Source organism: Grampus griseus (assembly GCF_964374135.1).
Source record: "Grampus griseus genome assembly, chromosome: 17".
NCBI classification, from domain to species: Eukaryota; Metazoa; Chordata; class Mammalia; order Artiodactyla; family Delphinidae; genus Grampus; species Grampus griseus.
Window position 1 is genome coordinate 10,423,726 of NC_139011.1, and position 23,028 is coordinate 10,446,753.

The following is a 23,028-nucleotide window of genomic DNA, read 5'->3' on the forward strand; positions in this document are numbered from 1 at the left end:
CAAACCCGCGTCCCCTGCATCGGCAGGCGGACTCTCAACCACTGCGCCACCAGGGAAGCCCTATTTTGTTCTTTTATTAGAACTAAAAAGAGTCACCTCGCTCTTACTGCCTTACACTTTGCAACAGTACCCTGAATGCCAGAAATTCCATACAAATATTGGAAGAGCGTGAGTCTCCATTGTGAATGGGTCAGATTTCTCTCTCACCCTATTTTTTTATTTCCTTTTATTCCATCTCTGTCTTCGCCAGCTTCCCCAGCCCCTACTTTACCAGCTCCCTGAAGTCATCTAGCACTTGGGCGTAGCAAGCATGTTAAAACGGCTCATCTTCCCCCCCCCCCGCCCCCACCCCCCGTGCGGTGCGCTCCCAGCCAGAGCCCTTTATCTCCACCTCCTCCCCTAACATTCCCTTCACATTGCTTACTCTGCTCTGTAATCTGTCCCTCCCTTCTGCCTCTGCCTCCGCCAGGGGCCTCTCCTTGCCCTCCGTGCCTTTGAAGACCTGCTTGGTAAACCCTTAATTTTGTACAAAGGGATGCGTGTAGTTATATAATCTGTCGGGTGAATTGTCACTGTTACCTTTGTAACGCAGTATGTAAGAAAAGACTTAAAACGTGAGACGTATGCCCCTGTGTTGTTTGATATTAAACGCATCTCTATATTATAACTAATCATGGGTATAGAGGTAATATTAGCTGATCTCTTAGGCGCACGTGCCACATGCCGGGCACGAGCACCTGATGTTTAACTCCCATCATTTCTCCCCTCAAGAGAATTAGTAGTAGTATTCCAAGATACAGCTCACTAAATTAGCTGCCATATTTTAAAACAGGCGACTACACTAGGAAATTTTATACATGTGTGTATATATAAACGTGATTAATACATATACACACACACTCTTACGTGTGTGCATATGGTTCTTCGGTTGTGGAATTGGCAAAACATACAGCACACATGATCTAGCCTGTACGTATCCAGTCTCACCTTTTGCCTCTCTCTCACCACATTTTAGGTTTCATCTGCCCCACAAGCATACTTCTTCCCTTGCAGAGTTCTGGTGAAGGTTAAATATGATATTGTGAAAAGCATTTGGGTCAGAGAAGGTTCTCAGCCAACTTCCTGTGGCCTCTCTCCCTGCCTTGGCCAAGTCCATCTTATTTTCTGATGAGTCTGTCGTCCCTCATAAAAGGAGAGCTTCTCGTAGTACTTTCTAACCCTACGTGGAAATCCAAATTGAGGATAGTGGTTGTGTCTGGGGAAGGAGGGAAGAGACTGGGATTGGGTAGCAGGTGGGAGAGAGAGGACACACTCTGCAGTATTTTATTTCTTAACTGGCCAGTGGGTACATGGGTGTTTTATTAACTAAAGATTCTGATATATCATTTGAAATATTTTATAACTTCAAGCAAACGAACACAAAGCCTACCACTTAGGTTTTACCTCCGAGACCCTTCCCTCGAAAGCAGTTGAAATGAACAGGCAGCTGAACCCCTTTTTTGCTGGCCTCCAGAAGCAGGAAAGGGTGGCAGGTGGAGTGGGGTTCTCCGGGGCAGGGTGAGGCCCTTTGGCCTGAGACAGAAGGTATCAGGGTGGGTCCAGCTTATGAGGGACATCAAAGGTGTGCATCCTGCCTGTGCAGCTGATGTGGCCTTTCCTTTGTGTTTCTCTGAGCCGCTTCTCAGAGTGAACCTGGGCGGTAACCGGAGCTGCATTTTTATCTTTTTTAATATCTCAGCCTGAAATGCTGACATCCACTGTAGGCACCATGCATTTTTAATGTGGCAATGATTAGAAGGTTGCTAGGGCCTCATTTCATTTCATTGGACGCTGTGACGCTTGTTACCTTCGTCGTATTTCGACTTCTTCCTGGGACGTTCCCCAGTCCAGGCTCATACCGTTGCTCCCATGCAGTTATTGAGGGTGTGTTTGAGAGTGCAATATTTTTAAATTATTTGTTGTTCAATTACTGAACAACCTAGGAGACTTAAGAAGTGAATGCTTCTTAAATTCCTGAAAGGGAAATCGACGAATCCAAGTCAGCAGCTCAGTAAAGCTAGCTTCATAAGCCGAGCTCACTGAAACACATGCAGTGGTGTTTGTTGTGTGAGGATGCAGAGGTGAGCCAGAGGGAGCCCCTGCTTCTCATGGTCTGGTGGCAGAGAAAGAGCTGTACTTACACAAATGTATGATGTAGTGGAAAATACTGCAGTAGAGGTACAGAGAATTATGGGCAAAGAAAGATTATTGCCAACTAAGGGAAGGCTTTGAAAAGAAAGAGCTGTTGTATGAATTAAGCCCTTAAAGGTATGATTTTGATAGATACTTTTTTGTTCATTTATTTGTTTAATAAATATCCTACACCTACTATGGGCCTCTGTGTAAATTCATGCTTCCCTGTACTCCACCGCAAAGGAAGAGAGCCGTGTACAGCTGAGCACGGGCATCTGAGATGCTGCCACGTGAAGGTGGTACACACCACCTCCACTCGTATTTCCTTGGTCAGCGCCTTGTTACTTCAGGGTGTGGGGATGTGCACTATCCCTTCCCATAAGCCTGCAAGGGTTGGGAACCTGGATAGCCATGATGAAAAGCAGTGTCTGCCCCGAGAGTCACGAGATGAGATGCACAGTTTACCAGAATCACACTGGGTGCTGTACTGGAAACGGCCTGTAGGGGAGCAAGAGCTGCAACAAAGGAACTTTTTTGCAGGAGGGTTTGCAGTGATGGAGGCAAGAGATGATGTTGGATAAGGTTGGTAGTCATGTGGGTGGTGAGCCGTCAGATTTCAGTAATATTTTTAAAGGTAAAGGCCAGTGGATTGCATCTGGGGTATGAGAAGGGAAAATCAGGTATGACTTGATGGGTTTCAGCCTGAACCACTATAAGAATGTATTTGCCATTAACCCACTGAGATATGGAGGCACTGTAGAAAAAAGAGAGTTGGGGCAGAGCATCAGGGTTTGTTTTTAGCAAGTTAAGATTGAGCACTAGGAGATACTGAACAGGCACTTGATATATGTCTGCATTCAGGGTTGGATCTGGGCTGGGAATATCAGTTTGGGAGTTGTCAGCTAATAGAAATTACTTAAAGCCATAAGATTAGGTGAGATCCCATGAGAGTGGGCGTCAGTATAGAAGAATAAAGGCCCAAAGACTTGAGGCCAGGGAGATGAAGAACCAGCAAAGACGATGATGGAGAGGAACAGCCATGAGGTGGGAAGAGTCAAGAGAGTGTGATATCCTGGAAGCCAAGTAGAGAAAGTGTTTTGAGGAAGGAATTATTGTTACTTATGGAGCATTCACTCTATTGAGAAACCTTTGTATATTTTTTATCAACTCATCAGCACCACAGTCTTGTAAATATTGGTCTCCATCTCATAGATCAGAAAACCAAAGCTCAGAATGGGGAAATTTATTCACAGATATTGTATTGATACCTTTCATGTGCCAGCTAGGATAATAGCCACGGAAGTTAAAAAACTTAAGGTAGCAAGTTCATAGGTAGTGAAACCAATCTTGAACTCTAGATCTGTCTGATCTACACCTGCACATTTTGCATCAAGAGATGATGTGTGAAAAAGCATTGTATGAATGCTGTTCCTCGGACTGGGTCTTAGACAAAATTAAAGGAAATTAGAATTAATTGCAGAGAAAGAAACATGTTAGAACACATGGATTTTTCTTTTGCATTCCAAGGTTGATTTTTCTAAGGAGAATTTTCTCCTTGTTTCCTGACGATCATAGTTTTTTAATTGCTTGAAAATGTGGTGATAATTTGACCCCTCAATGTTTGGTGAGTCTGTGGATTAGTTGGGATATAAATGAACTCAGTGCTCTGATAGAAAAAGTGGAAACCGCCTTTGATAGAGTGAGTGAGACCACTCAGCGCACTGCTAACCACCTTGTAGACATGTTCAATAAAGAATTGATGGAGTTTCTTTGCTTTCCTTTTGAGAGTTTCTAGTGATCGATGTTCAGAGTAACTTGTCATTGTGGCAAATAGTAGCTCAGACTCCTTTTTCTTCTTCTTTTCAGATCATGTACAAAATGAAGAAAACTATGCACAAGTTCTTGATAAGTTTGGGAGTAATTTTTTAAGTCGAGACAACCCAGATCTTGGCACCGCTTTTGTCAAGTTTTCTACTCTTACAAAGGAACTGTCCACACTGCTGAAAAATCTGGTAAGCCATTTCATAAAATATATATATTTTTTAATTACAGCCTGATCAAGGTATAGTAAGATCACAAAGAGAACAATATAATAGTCTTCTCCCAACACTTGATCCTGAGGGCAAAAAATAAAAATAAAAGTCTTTTTAGTCCTCGGTATGGAGTCACATTTAAGGAAACTGTCACTGTGAAATGCCTAGAGTTTGTACCTCCGGCCCAGCTGATAGCAGGGTAGGTTTTTTGAATCTGAGAGAAACTTGTTAACCTGAATTCTTTTCCACATTCTCCCATTGTTTTGCTTTTGTGTTTGTTTAGATAAGTTTTAGTAACTCTTGCATTTTAATTAGTTGAAAGAGTAATTAGTTGAAAGTTTGATGATTTTTTTTGTTTCAGACATACATGTCACCCTTCACTTGTGTGAAGACCAGCATGCATTTTGGTCGCTGATTTACAAATAATTAACCTCTCCCAACTCCCCATATCCTTTTAACACCCTCCCAAGAAAAAAGATTTTAAGATTTGGGGAATCTGTGGTTTCAGAAGTAGATGATGACAAGAAGAATCCCTAAAAATCTGAGACACTGGAGCTGCTGACCTAGGAGCAGACACAGATGGAGGTGGGGGGACCCATTGGGCAGGCAGTGTTGTCTGGGTGTCCCCAAATTGTGCCCACTACCCTCCCTCACCCTCACGCTGCGTTCATGTCAAGAAAGGTTCGTTCTGTGTAGCACAGCTACCACACTTGTGTGTGAGTTAATTTAATCAAGTCTGTCTTCCCCTAAGTCCCAAGAGATAGGAGCAGTGGGAGGTTGAAAGATGCCAAAGGAAAAGTATATCATACTTTTGTAGGCTCCTTCCTGAAAGAGAGGAGCTGTTTCCTCCTCTTCCTCTCGCCAGTCTCAGCATTGCATCTTTGCCTCCTTTAAAGATCCAGAACTCAAGCTTAAGATGTCTTGACCCTGGGTCAGTTACTCATATCAAATAGGCGTCTGTGGTCTTTCGTGAGACTCGTGTCACAAATCTACTTGGTACAAATGGCTGTCTTCCAGATGTGAACGCACCCTGTTGGAAAATAAAGACTACCTTTCTATAGTAAATTAACCTGGTTATTTGACCAATCAGAATATTCTTTTTTTTTCTTATCCCACTAGATAAATATATGTATGTGTCTGTCTCCCTGACAATTTAATTCTGTTTGATAGTTTATGCCACTGAATTAGTCTTACACAGTGACAGCTAATCTTAAAGAAAATAAAGGCTGAAAATAGAAATATGTCTTCTTTTCAGAAATTTGAGAAAGGATGGTATTTAACTTAGGGCCTATGTATTCCTACACTTTGGGGTTTATTTGACAAACCCATGATATTTCTGTAAATCTTAGATTATGTGAATCTCTTTGATTCAGATGAGGCCTCCCATTTCTCCTTCCTCTGGGTGCTGCCTGCCTTTTTGTGGGTGGCATTGCTCAGAGGTACTATGGTGGGAAGAAAAGAAGTGAAAGAAGATTCTGACAGTTCGCTTCGGTAATACCTGGTAAACGGCTACTAGTGAGGGAGGACGTTCTGTTTTCCCTGAGATGGGCGTTTTCACAGGAATATCTTGCTAACCTTTAGTTTCCAGGAGACCAAATGTATGTGGCTTAAGTCAGTAGCCATTACTTCCACGTTTCCTGGGCCAGTCCATTTCCACACTTCCCTACCCTGTAGGTTCCTTCCGTGTGCAGGGATTCGTGTGTGGATTTCATGCCGTCCACACGAGTCAGTGGCCATTCAAGCATCAGTCGTTGTCTATGTTTGCTTAGCTCTGTATGGAACTACAGAAACAACTGTAGCTACAGAACTAATAACTACGGAAACAGCTGGTAGTCACTGAACGCTCTGAGGAACCTGGCAGTGTGCTTTGTGTGGATTTATCATTCAACAATTCACAACAGATTCACAACAGCCCTGTGGTGGGTTTACCTTTAACCAGGATGTGCGCACTGAGGCACACTGAGATTATGTCTGTGACTTGTTCGGGCGTGCTGTCGGTAAGGAGGTGTGAGCCCAGCATTCCGTCGCTGCATCCATTGTCTTTCCCAGCCTACTCTGCACTGCCTGGCCCCTTGGCTCTGGTTGTCTTCTTTGCCTAAACATACCCCAAGCTGCAGGCCTCCTCCTTCTAAGAAAGAAAGAAAAGAAATTGCTGGAAGATTTCATTCAATTAATTTAAAAAACAAAAACATTTTCCCTTAAAAGAAGGTGGTGGCAGGGAGTCCCCTGGTGGCCTAGTTGGTTAGGATTCTGGGCTTTCACTGCCGTGGCCTGGGTTCAGTCCCTGGTTGGGCACCTGAGATACCGCAAGCCATGCGGCCCGGCCAAGAAAAGAGAAGGTGGTGGCATTTCCAGTGAGGGAGCAGGTTAGAAGAATCAGTGTGTATTGTAGCTGGTTACTAAGGGAACACTCTTCTGATTGAATAAAGTCAGTCCCAGGAGTTCGTAAGACCCGACAACAGCCGGCAGCTTACTGCTTCCCTTTTCATGTTTTGCCAGGAAAGGGAAGAGCAAACCAGGAAGATTCACAGGGTCACGCCCCAGAGCAGAGGGCGGAGAGGAAGCCAATCCCCTCGGGCAGGGAGGGGTTTCTGAGTCAGTTGCAAGCACCTTCAGGCCCCAGATGAGTTTGGGGGAGCACCCCCCTGGGAAGCTGTTTTTCTCAGGAGATTCTTGAAAATCCTATTCTCTTAGGCTAGTGAAGGCTGGAAACATTAAGCAGTAATGGATACAGTTGAAATTTAGAAAGTAAGATTTTAAAAAAGGTACCTTGGTATATTTTAGACTTCCTAAATTGTATCCTCAGTTGAACCGGCAAATATCCAAATGTCTGTTGTGTTGAGGTCTATGGTCAATCCTGAAAAATGTCATTTTCTAATTAAGATATTGCTCACGATGGGTATTTTAATAGTTTACATTAAAGTATTATTTATTTTCATGGAAGAAAGGGTCGGTTTTGGGGTCAGGTCTAGTGCTCTGCTTTTTTTGTTTTTGGGGGGGTTTTTTTTTTTTGTGGTACGCGGGCCTCTCACTGCCGTGGCCTCTCCCATTGCGGAGCACAGGCTCCGGACGCGCAGGCCCAGCGGCCATGGCTCACGGGCCCAGCCGCTCCGCGGCATGCGGGATCCTCCTGGACCGGGGCACGAACCCGTGTCCCCCGCATCGGCAGGCGGACTCCCAACCACTGCGCCACCAGGGAAGCCCCTAGTGCTCTGTTTTTGACTGACTCTAGGTAGGGAAAACTTTTATTAGTCGTGTTACTTTTAAGCAATCAGTATTATAAGTATATTGTGTTTGGGAGTTTCTGAAGGGTTGGTCCTGAAAAACATCAGTGTACTAAGTGCTGGTGACTCTCAGTCACCATTTAGATGTTTGTTTTTCTAAACATTCAATGAGCGTGGAAGGTACGATGATCAAGTGAGAGGTTACATGCAAACTCCCAGGAGCTGCCCAGATGTTGGTGTTAACTTCACATGGACCGAGGCTGGCTTTTTATTAGCCAGCTTCTAACCTCTTGCATCTCTGAGCTTTTTTTTTGGTTGCACTGGGTCTTAGTTGTGGCAGGCGGCCTCCTTAGTTGTGGCATGTGTGTGGGATCTAGTTCCCTGATGAGGGATTGAACACGGGCCCCCTGCATTGGGAGCGCAGAGTCTTATGCACTGCACCACCAGGAAAGTCCCTAACCTGTAACTAATAGACATCTGAGGACTGCACAGAGGGTCATGCACTGAGCCAGGTTTAAAGAAACTTGCTTTGCTTACTGCCTAGAAAACAGTTTTTATAAAAAGGCCATAATACAGGATGGGAGAGTTCGTGCATTGTAAGTGGTGGGAGGAATATAGGTTTTGGTCACTATCAGACCTGGACTCCCAACTCCCAGCGCCCAGCTTTCTAGCCTAAGGCAAATCACTTTAACTTCTCTAATGCTAGTTTCCTTATCCGTAAAAAGAAATTATAGTATCTGTTTCTTGGTAGTGGTGGGACTTGATCAAGATCCTGGAAGTAAATCACCAAGCGTAATACCTGACCTATGGAATTTGCTTAACAAATACAAGCTTTTATTATTACTTACATCTTCTTGCTTGATCTTTATGGCAGCCCGCCGTGTAATGGCAGGTATGGATAGTCATATCCCATTTTGCAAATAAGTGCATCAAATCTTCAAAAAATAACATGCCTGGGAAGTAGTGGAATTAGGGCTTGCGCTCAAGTTCCCTGACTGTGGATCACGCTCACGTGGAGTCATCAGTGCTGCGTCCACAAATTACAGAAGGCGTGATGTTGCCTCTATAGACTGTGGGTGCTAACGGCCCATCTGACATGGTGACTGGAACCTGTACCAGTAGTCGTCCAACTCCTGTTTCTCTTTAGCTTGCAAAGTACTATCTTCTCTACTTTTTCCTTTGGGTTTCCCTCATTAGTGAATTACATATATTATATTGGAAGAGTGTTAGCCAGTAGTTCTCAAACTTGGGTGTTAGGACCCCAATCTTAAAAATGTTTGAGAACACCAAAGAGTTTGTGTTTATGTGGACTATTTCTATCCATGTTTACCATCTTAGAATTTAAAACTGAGGAACTTTTTAATGTATTAATTCATTTTGTTGCAATACGTTGTTTTGCTTGAAGTAGACAAAAAATTACAGTCTCATACAGGTCTGTATATTGGGAAGAGAGAAAAGTACTTCAAGAGCCTTTTCGGGTAATTATCAATAATTTTATTTGATACTATGTCAAAACGTGATGGTGATTCCTTAAAAGTTAGTAGCAGTATGAATCTGAAACCATATAAATTAACTTTAAGGATTTGGAAACTGTCAAGCTCACGGTGACAGAGGTTTTCCAAAATTTTAACTTTTCTCTGAAAGCTCCAGTTTTATCATTAGCAACAAATATTGTCACTTGTTCACCTTGTAGTGATGAGTAATTCATTTTCAAGAAAATGTTTGCCAAATACCCAGGTCTCAGTACCACAGTTGTCAGTCACTCTTTCAAGGAAAAAAGTGGTGTTCCAGTAGAAAACTAACAAAACCAGCCAGTCCAACTTGCAACTTGAAAAACTGCATACATGTGCTCTCTCAAGATAAGCATCTATTTCGGCATGCCTTGGAAGTTCTTTACTTCCTATGCATCGTATTTCATCAAAGAGAATATTAAAACGATATACTCAAGGGTTGATAGGTAATAAAATCAGTCATTTCTACTGTTTCATGGTGGACATTCTTAAATGAAGATAGCCTTTTATTTTATTTTATTTTTTTACTGCAAGAGCATGACCATGAGGAAGAGAGTGACTACAGTTTGTGGCAATACCTTGCATCACACTAATGCACCAGCAGTTTTACCTTCATTATTTTTGCACTATCAGTGCAAGTGTCAAGACAGTGAAAAGGTCAGCTAAAACTTCCTAGTAGTATTATGAAAATACTTTCGACCTTGGGGACTTGAGAACCACTGTCATCAGAAATCAAAGACTTTGTTATGTCCTTTGACATAAGGACTGAGTGCCATAAGGTTAACTTCGCCTAACTTATAAGCATGAATTTCCTCCCTGGAAGAATGGGGGAAAAGTACCTCCCTTCCTACCCTGTTGCTTATGTGAGAATCAGATCCTATGACCCATGTGAGAAACATTATAAACTGCAAATTCCTTGAGTCACGCACAGTGGATTGTTACCATATTAGTAAACTACATTAATATTAATACCACTGTGGCATTAATGGCCACTGCAGAGACTTTATGTATTTTTTTCTGATTATAAAATGAAACACCTGCCTAGTTGGGAAATTTTAGAATTCAAAGAGAAAATTGCAGGTTCTCTTTTATATCCTTCTTACCCTGAGAGAGCCTTCATTGATATTTCGGGTTTGTCTTTCTGGTCCTCTTTTTCTGCACTTTTCCCCTCACATAGATGAAATCACATGTCCTAAGCAACTTTGTGTTTCTGTGGATTTCACTTAGTGTCAGCATTAGAGCATATGCACTTTTCCTGTTTGGGACAAAGTTATTCACTAGAAGTTCCAGAGAATGTGACTTTCCAAAGAACCCCCTCTGATAGAGCTCTCATCCCTGACAGTTCAGCCTCGTCCCTTCCCTGTTGTGAGAGCCAGTGCTGAGATATCTGCTTGCTGTCAGCACCTGGGAATCTAGGTACTGGGGCAGGAATAGGATCGGGGACTTGCCTGTCCAGTGGGAACTACCCAAGTACATACAGGAAGGTCTTTTGTTTCTTTCTTTCGTGTTCTTTCTACCACTGTGGGCTTCTGATGTCTCAAAGTAAAAATAAGAAGTTCCATAAAACAGTGACTTTTAACAGGATAACTTTGCCATTTATGTATTTTTCTGAGTTAAGTCTAAATCATCCAAAATTACAGAGATAGAAAACAGGGGTTGGAGGCAGGGGCAAGGGTGTTAACTATAAAGGAAGAACCCAAGGGAGTTCCTTTGTGTTGACGGAACAGTTCTCTGTCTTGACTGTGGTATAGCTGTACCATATCTATACATGTGGTAAAATGTCATAGAAATATACACAGAGACGTACCAAAAAATAAGTGCGTGCAAAAACTGGTGAAATTCAAGTAAGGCCTGGAGCCTGGTTGATCATCTTGTGCCAATGTTGATTTCCGGGTTTTGATAATGTGGTTTATAGCACACGAAACATATTACTCTTGAGAGAAGTAGGTCGATGGGTACAAGGAAACTCTCTGTACTATTTCTGCAACTTTTTGTGAGTCTATAATTTTTTTTTAATAATAAGGTTAATAAAAATAAAGTATCAGATTCTAGTCAGGGAGAGAAAGTTGGAAAAAGTCTTTAATAATATAGCTATTGTTGGGGAACGTCTTTAATAATATAGCTGTTGTTATATAACAGTTTCAGAATATAACAAGTGCACAGACCAAAAACCAAACTCTCACCTCTACTATTCCTTTAGACCACTTCCTACTTCCTCTTAACTGTTGCAGATTTTCTAAACCAGTCTTTCTCTGTCTTTTGAATTTTTACCTCTAGTTAAAGACCTCTGTGTGGTCACTATTCTCAAAAGGTGATTAGCTGTTTCCTCCCAGAAGTGAATCCGTTCATCATGTTTGAATATGTCTGGGGAATGCTGCCTTTTAGTGGTGAGAGGCCAGAGAAATGTGGACGTGATCTATTTTGCTGATGTTTTTAATATGTTTCTGGCAAGGTTTTAAGCGTGTGGGCTTTTCTGTGAAGTATCTTTTGTAGGTTTAGTTCATAATCTGCTTAGTAGATAGTAGCATTTTAAAAAAATGTTAGAAATATTTCTTTAGTTGATGTACCAGTCTCTCTGGACTCGTCCTTCCTTCAGTTCAAAGATGCCTTCGTAATCAGTCAGCTCCAGACACAGCAAATGATTTGTTGTTGCTGGAGCATCAGCTGTTTCTTGCTTCCGTGCCATTATACATTTGGTTCCTTCTACTTACAAATGCCCTTTAGTTAATGTATTAATGATTAAGCCTTCCTTGTAAGAAAAGAAAAAAAAGAAGAAAAACAGGGTGATCTTGAATTTTAGCTGTTTCTAAATATTTTTATTTGATTAAATATATAGTACCAAAATTATGTTCAGTCTTTTTTTTCTTTTTCCTTTTTGTTAACTATTACAAGGAAAGCAGTAAAGTCATTACTTGCTGAACAGTGCTGGGTCTGCTCTACACCCCAGTGTCAGGCCATCATCCTGTGATCCTGACGAAGAAGTTAGGGAGTCAGCAGAGCATTGCATCCATTTAATTATCAAACCACAAAAATGGGACGGGAAAGGAGTAGATTGAAATAGATTCTCAGTGGGCACAGGAAAACCGTTTAAACCATACCCTGAGAGCCTCAATGTAGCAGCAGTTTTAGAAATATATGTGAAAGCTGTTTTGAAGTAGTAGGTGCCCAGGAGGATCCCAGTCCAGCCGGGACTCTCTGTGCCTCTGCCTCCTTCTCTTCCCTAGGCCTTTGGGCAACGCTGTAGCTCGCGTAAGAGCCTGCACCTCCTCTAGCAGTTAGAGGGCAGATATTGCTTCAGAGCTGTTTCAGCAAAGCCGAGATTTCTCCAGCTGCGTAGCATTTCCTGTTTGCAGTCTCTGACTGCAGGCTCTTGTGGTTTGAGTTAAGGATTGTTTTTTAATTTTTCTTCTTTTTTCCCCCTTCAAATGAGAATGGTTGGAAATGTGCAGATTGGCTCTAGGTTTGTAGCAAACAGATTATTTCTCCAGTTCTTCTTTGAAACGTCGAAAAGTGCTGAAAGCCTGGGTCTCCTCAGTAGTAAACTGGTAGCCCCTGGGTGCTCTGGGTTATATGATACATTTTTAAAACCTCATCATTTTGCAGAACGGTAATCTGTAATTGGAAGGTTTCACCTTTTGATCTGCCAGCCATCCCCTTATGTCCTGACATGCTTCATTGCCAATTAGTAGTGTAGGACATTTCATGAAATGAGATCTGTCCATATGAATGGGAGGATGGGTAAGAAGGAGAAGGCTTTCTTTTTCCTTTCTGTTATAAAAGTTGTATGTGTTTACTAGAAAAATTTCAGAAATTTTAAATAAAGATCATTACATAATTCTAACTTCTGTGAATACTAATATTATAGTTTGTCCTTTGAAACAGTTTCATAGATTTATACATAGAGATACTGATAATTTATACACTAACACACACACGTGTGTGTGTGTAACATCCAACTCCACAGTCTCTTATCCAGAACCCTTGGGGTTAGATGTTTTTCAAAATCCAGAACTTTATAGATTCCAGAAGGTTGACAGAGTGCATATGCCATATATTATGCAATGCCCCCTAGTGACTTCTCAGGTGAATAGTTACATGAAGTGGGATAAGTGAGGAGTCCCACCTCAATTCAAGTCCAAGCTAACCACCAAGTGAATTCAGGTCAGGTCAGGTTTTGCTACCAAATCAGTTTTGTTTTTTTAAACAAGCTTGTGTTATACATATATTTTGAAGACTTGTTTTTATTTATTTATTTTAACATCTTTATTGGAGTATAATTGCTTTACAATGGTGTGTTAGTTTCTGCTTTATAACAAAGTGAATCAGCTATACATACAGATATATATCCCCATATCTCTTCCCTCTTGCGTCTCCCTCCCTCCCACCCTTCCTATCCCACCCCTCTAGGTGGTCACAAAGCACTGAGCTGATCTCCCTGTGCTATGCGGCTGCTTCCTACTAGCTATCTACCTTACGTTTGGTAGTGTATATATGCGTGACTTAGTTATTTTATAACTGGAAGTTTGTATCTTTAACCCCCTTCACCCATTTTGCCCACCCCCTATCCGCAAGCTCTGGCAACCACCAATATCTTCTCCGTATCTATGAGTTTGCTGGTTTTAATTTTTTTAGATCCCACATGTAAGTGGGATCATATGGTATTTGTCTTTCTCTGTCTGACTTCTCACTTAGCATAATGCCTTCAAGGTCTATCCATGTTGTTGCAAATGGAAAGATTTCCTTTTTTGTGTGTGCTGAATAATATTCCACTATCTGTCTATCTGCCACATTTTCTTTATCCATTGATCCACTGATGGACACTTAGGTTGTTTCCATGTCTTGGCTATTATATATAATTCTGCAGTGAACATGGGCGTGCGTATGTCTTTTCCAGTTAGTGTTCTGTTTTGTTTTGTTTTGTTTTTTAACATCTCTATTGGAGTATAATTGCTTTACATGCAGGCTTGTTTATAAAGCTTGTTAGCTCTCCATGACCATACAAATAAAATTGCAGAATCACTTTAACAGGCTGCATAGTATTTCACTGTATAACTAAACCATAATTCCCTTATAGGATTTGAATTGTACATTCATTAGTACAGGTGTGCCTTGTCTTAAATACATTCAATATACAGAAATCCTGGTATCCCCAGGCCAAATTTTAACATGTTTTGTTTTTCCTTTTTTTTTCTTCTTTTAAGGATTTACATTAAAAGTGTTTTAAATAGGAAGTTCAAATAATGCATTTGAAATAGGATTGATTTTCATCTTGTGAGTTTTACTTGCAGTGAATAACACTTTTCATTTGAAATGTGTGTGATTGTGGTTATGTGGCTGTCAGGTGTTAACTCCACTTGAAACAGACTCACAGAACAGCATTTTGATGCTTGAAAGACTTAACGTTTTTAGAGCTGTGGATCTGTGAGAGAAGACGGAAGGAAAAGGAGGAGAAGAGGAAAGGGGGAGAAAGAAATTAGCGCTTGTTGGAGGAGGGAGTCTCACTAGCCGGAGGAGAGGACTGAGTGTGGAGGAGGGAGTCTCTGGTTGGTGCTGGCTGCTTTAGGATGCCCCTAACAGTTGCTTATCAGTATCTCTTTTAAACAAAATGGACCTGATCTTATCCTCAGAGCCTTCAGGCAGGTAAAGTTTTCATAATTTTTATGGTTAATGTTTACTATACAAATAGTAATGACAATGAGTGTTTTGTGGCGTGCCTGCTACATGCCGGGCGCTGTTTTAATCGCTTTGCTTGTTGTATTAGCTAGGATAGGCGAGGATGTGCTGCAGTAATAAATTAACCCCCGTGTCTCCATGGCTTAACATAGTAAAGGTTTATTTCCTCCTCCTGTCCCGTGTCTGTGGAGGGGGTCTACTCTGTAGTAACAGTGTGATTCAGAGACCGAGGCAGAGGGAGGCTCCTCTGTTTCAGCAAGGTTGGCTGTGCAGAGGACGAGAGAAACTGTAGAATCAGATGAAGACGTGTCGCAGCTTTCCCTGATAGATTAGTTCTTTGGTTTAAACTGTGTTCCTGGCCCCATTTGCAGGGGCCCAGGAGGTGGAAGCGAACAAATGGAGTATTTGGTGAGCAGTACTGTTTCTGCCTCATCTATATATAGCCTCCTTCACTGCTCACATCAGCCCTACCAGGTAGCAGCCATAGTTATCCCTGTTCAGCAGCTGAGAAAATCAAGTCGCAGGGCGCTCAGTGGATACTGGAGCCAGCATGCAAACCCGGGCAGTTCACTCCACAGTCCACGCTTTCAAGCAGTGCCCTGGACTGCCTGCCTCTCAAAGGATGTGGACCTCCTTTTATGGATATAACATAAAGTTTACTTTTAACTTATTTAAGTAAAAAGTATAGATTGAAAGAACGGCAAGTGGGACTTCCCTGGTGGCGCAGTGGTTAAGAATCCGCCGGCCAGTGCAGGGGACATGAGTTCAATAACCTGGTCCGGGAATGTCACGGAGCAGCTAAGACCACGTGCCACAACTACTGAGCCCACGAGCCACACAACTACTAGAGGAGACACCACAACGAGAAGCCCGTGCACTGCGACGAAGAGTAGCCCCCGCTCACTGCAACTAGAGAAAGCCTGCATGCAGCAGCGAAGACCGAACGCAGCCATAGATAGATAGATAGAAGTCCATAAATATATTTTAAAAAGTTAAAACAAAAATAAAGAACGGCAAGCAAAACAGTAGCACGATATTGCAAGAGTAAGGCAAGCACTGTGTTGAGATAATCAACAGCCCAGAAGCCTCCAGAGCTCCTTCTCCAGGCCCACATCTGGAGGTACTTTGTGAAAAGCAAATGCAGGTGTTTTCCTTGGCTCAGAGAATTCTGCGAAACTCAGCCTCACTCTCACTGCTTTGCCCCTTTCCACTCTTGATTTCCTGCTGCCGTCCCGGGCAAGGCCTCCTCTCTGGATTCTGCCTTTCCACCTCCCTGCTTCACACTACATGCCGGGTCTTGAGCTGGTTTGGATTCCTCTGCAGAACGTTGCCTCTGATCTCTCCTCACCTCCACTTTCTGTTGCCCTCAGACAAGGCCACTCCCTCCAGCCTAGACTCATGGGCATAGGCACTACAGCCCAGCCAGCCTGCTCCCGGGCTGATTGATGTCAGCCAGTGCCAGAGAGCACGGATGAGTGAGGGAGTGTGGCTGGGTTTCAGGCTCCACGTGTACCTGCCAGGTGGGTGCTTTGAGCCGTGTATACCCCGTGCACCTGTGGTCAGTGGCCAGGCTGCACCCAGTGTGTCCACTCCCTCTTGCCTGGGAATGGGCGCATCAGAGTGTGAAACCCCTTTCCCTAAGTTTTCCTTGAAACACAAATCCCATGCCTTGTTCTTTGACAAGAGTTCTGGATCGAGAAGCACTACGTAATACCCTTGGGGATTTACAGTGCACATTTGTATATCGAAGGCTTAGAGACATCCTGCAATGAAAGAGACCTGTCCAATTCAATGTTTTCCTAACTTACTTAACCACAGACTTTCCTGTTGTATAAGAAACATTAACTTCCCATGAACCCACTTGGAGAAATGCTCATTTAGATGTCTTGCTGGATCAGGGGATCCATTTCATCTGTTGTATTTATTTGTTTGAATTTTCTTTCCCATTTCACATCAACTCTTCTAGAATTTATTTCTTACTTACATTTTAGTATATGATTTCTGAGTATATTAAGCCTCTTTATTTATACTTTACCTCTCTATTTTAGATGATACCCCTGCCTGTGGTACCTTCAGGTTTAAACCTGAAGAAGTGGCCTACTGATGCCATCTGGAACTAGTAGCTTACTATATCTTCCACTAAAAGTGAATGGCCCTCTTATTGACTTATTGTCCAGCCGTGTTAAGAAATTGGAAGTTCAGAGAGCTGGTGGACATAGCCTGACTTTGAAGTCAGTTACAGCTGAGTTCAGATCTCTTCTCTACTCTTTCCCAAGCTAGGTCACCAGAGGCAGATTCATTCATTCACTCCCTCCCTCATTTATTCATCCAGAAAGCAAGGATACCGAGAAAGCCTTCCCAGAAGAGAGACCCTTGACCTGAACCACAAATAATTAATAGATATTTTGTGAAACTGCTCTCTTGGGCTTGGAGAGGCTCTTTTCTTTAAATAGAAACATTACACAACATCAAGCATTGGTTGATACACCTGATATTTAGAGAGTGAGGTGAAATCAGTATTTCAGTATTTTTAAAAAGAAAGAAAAGAAAAGACTTTCTAAAATTGTGGCCTTGACTCAGCCAGGATTTACCAAGTGTCTGCTCTGTTCCAGGGTCTGTGCTAAGCTTGCCTGTCACCTTCGTTTCAGAGATTGCTTATACAGAGTATTCTAATAGTTTACACTAAGACGCTACTTCGTTCTATAGGGAAATATGGACGTGGGTATAGGACCAGATTTTTAAAACGTCCTGCTTTTTCTTTCCCTCAAGTAGAGAAAACTTTGATTTGGTTATCCTAGCAGCATCACACATGTAAGAAGATTCTTTTCTGCAGCAGTGGCCTTGAAATACATCAGCTGATGGTGAATATCACAGCTAGATAAATTCTTTGAATTCTAAAATACTCAACAAGGATCAAGTGAAGTGAGTTTTAAAACATATGAGATATGGACCGAGCAGACAGAGTAGGGCAGCAGGCAAAGGGAGCAGCAGATGCCTGTATTCTTTTCTTATCAGTTAAATGAAGACAGTAAATGTCTACTGTGAGGCATTATGGTGTTCTCCCAGTACATGGCGAGCCCTGTGTGCTTGTACATGTTTATTTTGTTAGATTTTTAAATTGTGTTAATAAGGTTCTTCCTAAGTAAAAGTTTTTTGTTGTAAAACATGTACCATAACGTGTGATAAAGATGTTCAGTAAAGGCAAGGAAAATGTGATTTGATGTCACTTTCATTATGGTTTTGTTCTGGTTTAAACATAGCAGATTATAGATTACATGCATGGAAATGAAATTAAGGGTCTGAAAGTCGATCATGAACTGATTAATCATTTCAAGCATAATAAAGAAACCCTTAGGGTCAGGCTGACTCTTTTAAACCAAGGCGTATGTAGGCATTTTCCTTTTGCTTTCTCATTTAGCTTGGTCTTATAAATCTTAGCTCTCCCCACCCTGTTCTTATAATTATCCTCAGATGAAATCAGGTGCTGCCCATAACGCAAAGGAAAATCACGCTTTCATTTTGACTCTTGATGTATGAGATGATGTTAAATCTAACCCATCATTTACTTGAATTGAATTAGACAAAATATAATTGCATTACTTTATGTTAAGGAATTCTTATATTCCCTGACACTCCTACACATACCCAATTTTCTCTGTAAAACTTCCAGTAAAACTGTACTTTCCACTTAAATTCAGTCTTGCCAGTTCCCGATCCCTTTGGCATAAAGTGGGAACTCGGTTCCCCCTTTTCCTTAGGTCTTTCCCAGATCTCCCAGAGGAGTCACTCACCTCTGTTCTTTCTTCATAGGAATTACGCCTTAGACCTTAGGCAAGTGATTTGCACTCCCTGACTGTAGGTCTTTCTTCTCTGGCGAAACTTTGGTTTTTCTTCTCCTCTGAACAGCTAAGGCTGCGGGGCCCAAACTTGACCTTGCATCCATCTTCCTTAGAAAGCTTGTTTAAACAGAGGTTGTTGGATCCCATCCGTAGAGTCTGATTAAAGAGATTTGAGATTTTGTTTCAAAGAAGTTTCTGCCTGGTCTGACACTGTTGCTCTGAGGACCACACTAGTCAGGGTTGTCACTCTGGGCAGACAGCTCAAGTTCCCTGGCGTCATAGAGAAGCTGTAACTTTTTTCATCCACATTCACTGCCTAATTAATTATTTTTACTTTTATACACACCATCTGCTTTTTATCTTATAATAATAAGTAACTTGAATGAGAAATAAGCTGCTGGTTGATTATATCGCCCTCTTGTGTTTCTGTGTCATATTTCTTTTTTAATGACCTTCTGGAGACTTCCCTGCTGGCACAGTGGTTAAGAATTCGCCTACCAACGCAGGGGACACGGGTTTGAGCCCTGGTCTGGGAAGATCCCACATGCCGCAGAGCAACTAAGCCTGTGCGCCACAACTACTGAGCCCGCATGCCACAATTACTGAAGCCTGTGCTCTGCAACAAGAGAAGCCACCACAATGAGAAGCCTGTGCACCTCAACGAAGAGTAGCCCCTGCTCGCTGCAACTAGAGAAAGCCCGCATGCAGCAACAAAGACCCAACACAGCCAAAAATAAATAAGTTAATTAATTAAAAAAATAACTTTCTGAATGTAAAAATAATACCACTTCATTGTTAAAACTTAGAAAATACAGGGACAAAAGACTAAAATAAAAATCACCAATCACCGAGAGTAGAAATAGCTGTGTGTGGATTGGTTCAAGATGGCGGAGTAGAAGGACGTGCTCTCACTCTTGTGAGAGCACTGGAATCACAACTAACTGCTGAACAACCATCGACAGGAAGACAGTGGAACTCACCAACAAGATACCCCACATCCAGAGACAAATCAGAAGCCACAGTGAGACGGTAGGAGGGGCACAATCACAATAAAATCAAATCCCGTAACCGCTGGGTGGGTGACTCACAAACTGGAGAACAGTTATACCACAGAAGTCCACCCACTGGAGTGAAGGTTCTGAGCCCCACGTCAGGCTTCCCAAGCTGGGGTCTGGCAACGGGAGGAGGAATTCCTAGAGAATCAGACTTTGAAGGCTAGCGGGATTTGATCGCAGGACTTCGACAGGACTGGGGGAAACAGAGGCTCCACTTTTGGAGGGCACACACAAAGTAGTGTGTGCATTGGGACCCAGGGGAAGGAGCAGTGACCCTAGGGGAGACTGAACCAGACCTACCTGCTATTGTTGGAGGGTCTCCTGCAGAGACGGGGGGCGGCTGTGGCTCACTGTGAGGAAAAGGACACTGGCAGCAGAAGTTCTGGGAGGTACTCCTTGGTGTGAGCCCTCCCAGAGTCCACCATTAGCCCCACCAAAGAGCCGGGGTAGGCTCCAGTGTTGGGTCGCCTCAGGCCAAACAACCAACAAGGAGGGAACCCAGCCCCACGCATCAGCAGACAAGCAGATTAAAGTTTTACTGAGCTCTGCCCACCAGAGCAACAGCCAGCTCTACCCACCACCAGTCCCTCCATGAAGAAACTTGCACAGGCCTCTTAGATAGCCTCATCCACCAGAGGGCAGACAGCAGAAGCGAGAAGAACTACAATCCTGCAGCCTGTGGCACAAAAACCACGTTCACAGAAAGATAGACAAGATGAAAAGGCAGAGGGCTATGTACCAGATGAAGGAACACGATAAAACCCCAAAAAAACAACTAAATGAAGTGGAGATAGGCAACCTTCTAGAAAAAGAATTCAGAATAATGATAGTGAAGATGATCCAGGACCTCGGGAAAAGCATGGAGGCAAAGATCAAGAAGATGCAAGAGATGTTTAACAAAGATCTAGAAGAATTAAAGAACAAACAAACAGAGATGAACAATACAATAACTGAAATGAAAACTACACTAGAAGGAATCAATGGCAGAATAACTGAGGCAGAAGAGCGGATAAGTGACCAGGCAGACAGAATGGTGGAATTCACTGCTGCGGAACAGAATAAAGAAAGAAGAATGAAAAGAAACGAAGACAGCCTAAGAGACCTCTGGGACAACATTAAACGCACCAACATTTGTATTGTAGGGGTCCCAGAGGAGAAGAGAGAGAGAAAGGACCTGAGCAAATATTTGAAGAGATTACACTTGAAAACTTCCCTAACATGGGAAAGGAAATAGCCACCCAAGTCCAGGAAGCACAGAGAGACAAATACCCAGAGACAAATGACAATGAAAACACGACAATCCAAAACCTATGGGATGCAGCAGTTCTAAGAGGGAAGTCTATAGCAACACAGTCCTACCTGAAGAAACAACAAACATCTCACACCTAAAGGAACTAGAGAAAGAAGAACAAATAAAACCCAAAGTTAGTAGAAGGGAAAAAATCATAAAGATCAGAGCAGAAATAAATGAAATAGAAACAAAGAAGACAATAGCAAAGATCCATAAAACTAAAAGCTGGTTCTTTGAGAAGATAAACAAAATTGATAAACCATTAGCCAGACTCATCAAGAAAAAGAGGGAGAGGACTCAAATCAATAAAATCAGAAATGAAAAAGCAGAAGTTACAACAGGCACCACAGAAATACAAAGCATCCTAAGAGACTACTACAAGCAACTCTATGCCAATAAAATGGACAACCTGGAGGAAATGGACAAATTCTTAGAAAGGTATAACCTTCCAAGACTGAACCAGGAAGAAATAGAAAATATGAACAGACAAATCACAAGTCATGAAATTGAAACTGTGATTAAAAATCTTCCAACCAACAGAAGTCCAGGCCCAGATGGCTTCACAGGTGAATTCTGTCAAACATTTAGAGAAGAGCTAACACCCATCCTTCTCAAACTCTTTCAAAAGATTGCAGAGGAAAGAACACTCCCAAACTCATTCTATGAGGCCACCATCACCCTGATACCAAAACCACACAAAGATACTACAAAAAAAGATTACAGACCAATATCACTGATGAATATAGATGCAAAAATCCTCAACAAAATACTAGGATACAGAATCCAACAACACATTAAAAGGATCATACACCAAGATCAAGTGGGATTAATCTCAGGGATGCAAGGATTCTTCAATATATGCAAATCAATGAATGTGATACACCATATTAACAAATTGAAGAAGAAAAACCATATGATCATCTCAATAGATGCAGAAAAAGCTTTTGACAAAATTCAACACCCATTTATGATTAAAAACTCTCCAGAAAGTAGGCATAGAGGGAACCTACCTCAACATAATAAAGGCCATATATGACAAACCTACAGCAAACATCATTCTCAATGGTGAAAAACTGAAAGCATTTCCACTAAGATCAGGAACAAGACAAGGTTGCCCACTCTCACCACTCTTATTCAACATAGTTTTGGAAGTTTTAGCCACAGCAATCAGAGAAGAAAAAGAAATAAAAGGAATACAAATTGAAAAAGAAGAAATAAAGCTGTCACTGTTTGAAGATGACATGATACTATACATAGAGAATCCTAAAGATGCTACCAGAAAACTACTAGAGCTAATCAATGAATTTGGTAAAGCTGCAGGATACAAAATTAATGCACAGAAATCTCTTGCATTCCTATACACTAATGATGAAAAATCTGGAACTCTTCCATTTACCATTACAACAAAAAGAATAAAATACATAGGAATAAACCTACCAAAGGAGACAAAAGACCTGTATGCACAAAACTATAAGACACTGATGAAAGAAATTCAAGATGATACAAACAGATGGAGAGATATACCATGTTCTTGGATTGGAATAATCAATATTGTGAAAATGACTATACTACTCAAAGCAATCTACAGATTCAATGCAGTCCCTATCAAATTACCAATGACATTTTTTACAGAACTAGAACAAAAAATCTTAAAATCTGTATGGAGACACAAAAGACCCCAAATAGCCAAAGCAATCTTGAGGGTAAAAAACTGAGCTGGAGGAATCGGACTCCCTGACTTCAGACTATACTACAAAGCTACAATAAGACAATATGGTACTGGCACAAAAACAGAAATAGAGATCAATGGAACAGGATAGAAAGCCCAGAGATAAACCCACACACCTGTGGTCAACTGATCTATGACAAAGGAGGCAAGGATATACAATGGAGAAAAGACAGTCTCTTCAATAAGTGGTGCTGGGAAAACTGGACAGCTACATGCAAAAGAATGAAGTTAGAACACTCCCTAACACCATACACAAAAATAAACTCAAAATGGATTAGAGACCTAAATGTAAGACCAGGCACTATAAAACTCTTAGAGGAAAACATAGGAAGAACACTCTTTGACATAAATCACAGCAAAATCTTTTTTGATCCACCTCCTAGAGTAATGGAAATAAAAACAAAAATAAACAAATGGGACCTAATGAAACTTAAAAGCTTTTGCAAAGCAAAGGAAACTACAAAGAAGACAAAAAGACAACCCTCAGAATGGGAGAAAATA

General features: G+C 41.8%; 1 protein-coding gene across 1 annotated transcript in view; it reads left to right on the plus strand.

Annotated features, from left to right (window-relative positions):
* Positions 1–23,028, plus strand: part of ASAP1 (ArfGAP with SH3 domain, ankyrin repeat and PH domain 1) — a gene marked incomplete at its 5' end in the record, with an annotated part of 273,288 nt that overhangs the window by 146,078 nt on the left and 104,182 nt on the right. Inside the window, one exon of the mRNA XM_082675313.1 lies at positions 4,039–4,184. Coding sequence (XP_082531439.1) covers positions 4,039–4,184 — 146 coding nt within the window. The remainder of the gene's footprint in view (positions 1–4,038; positions 4,185–23,028) is intronic.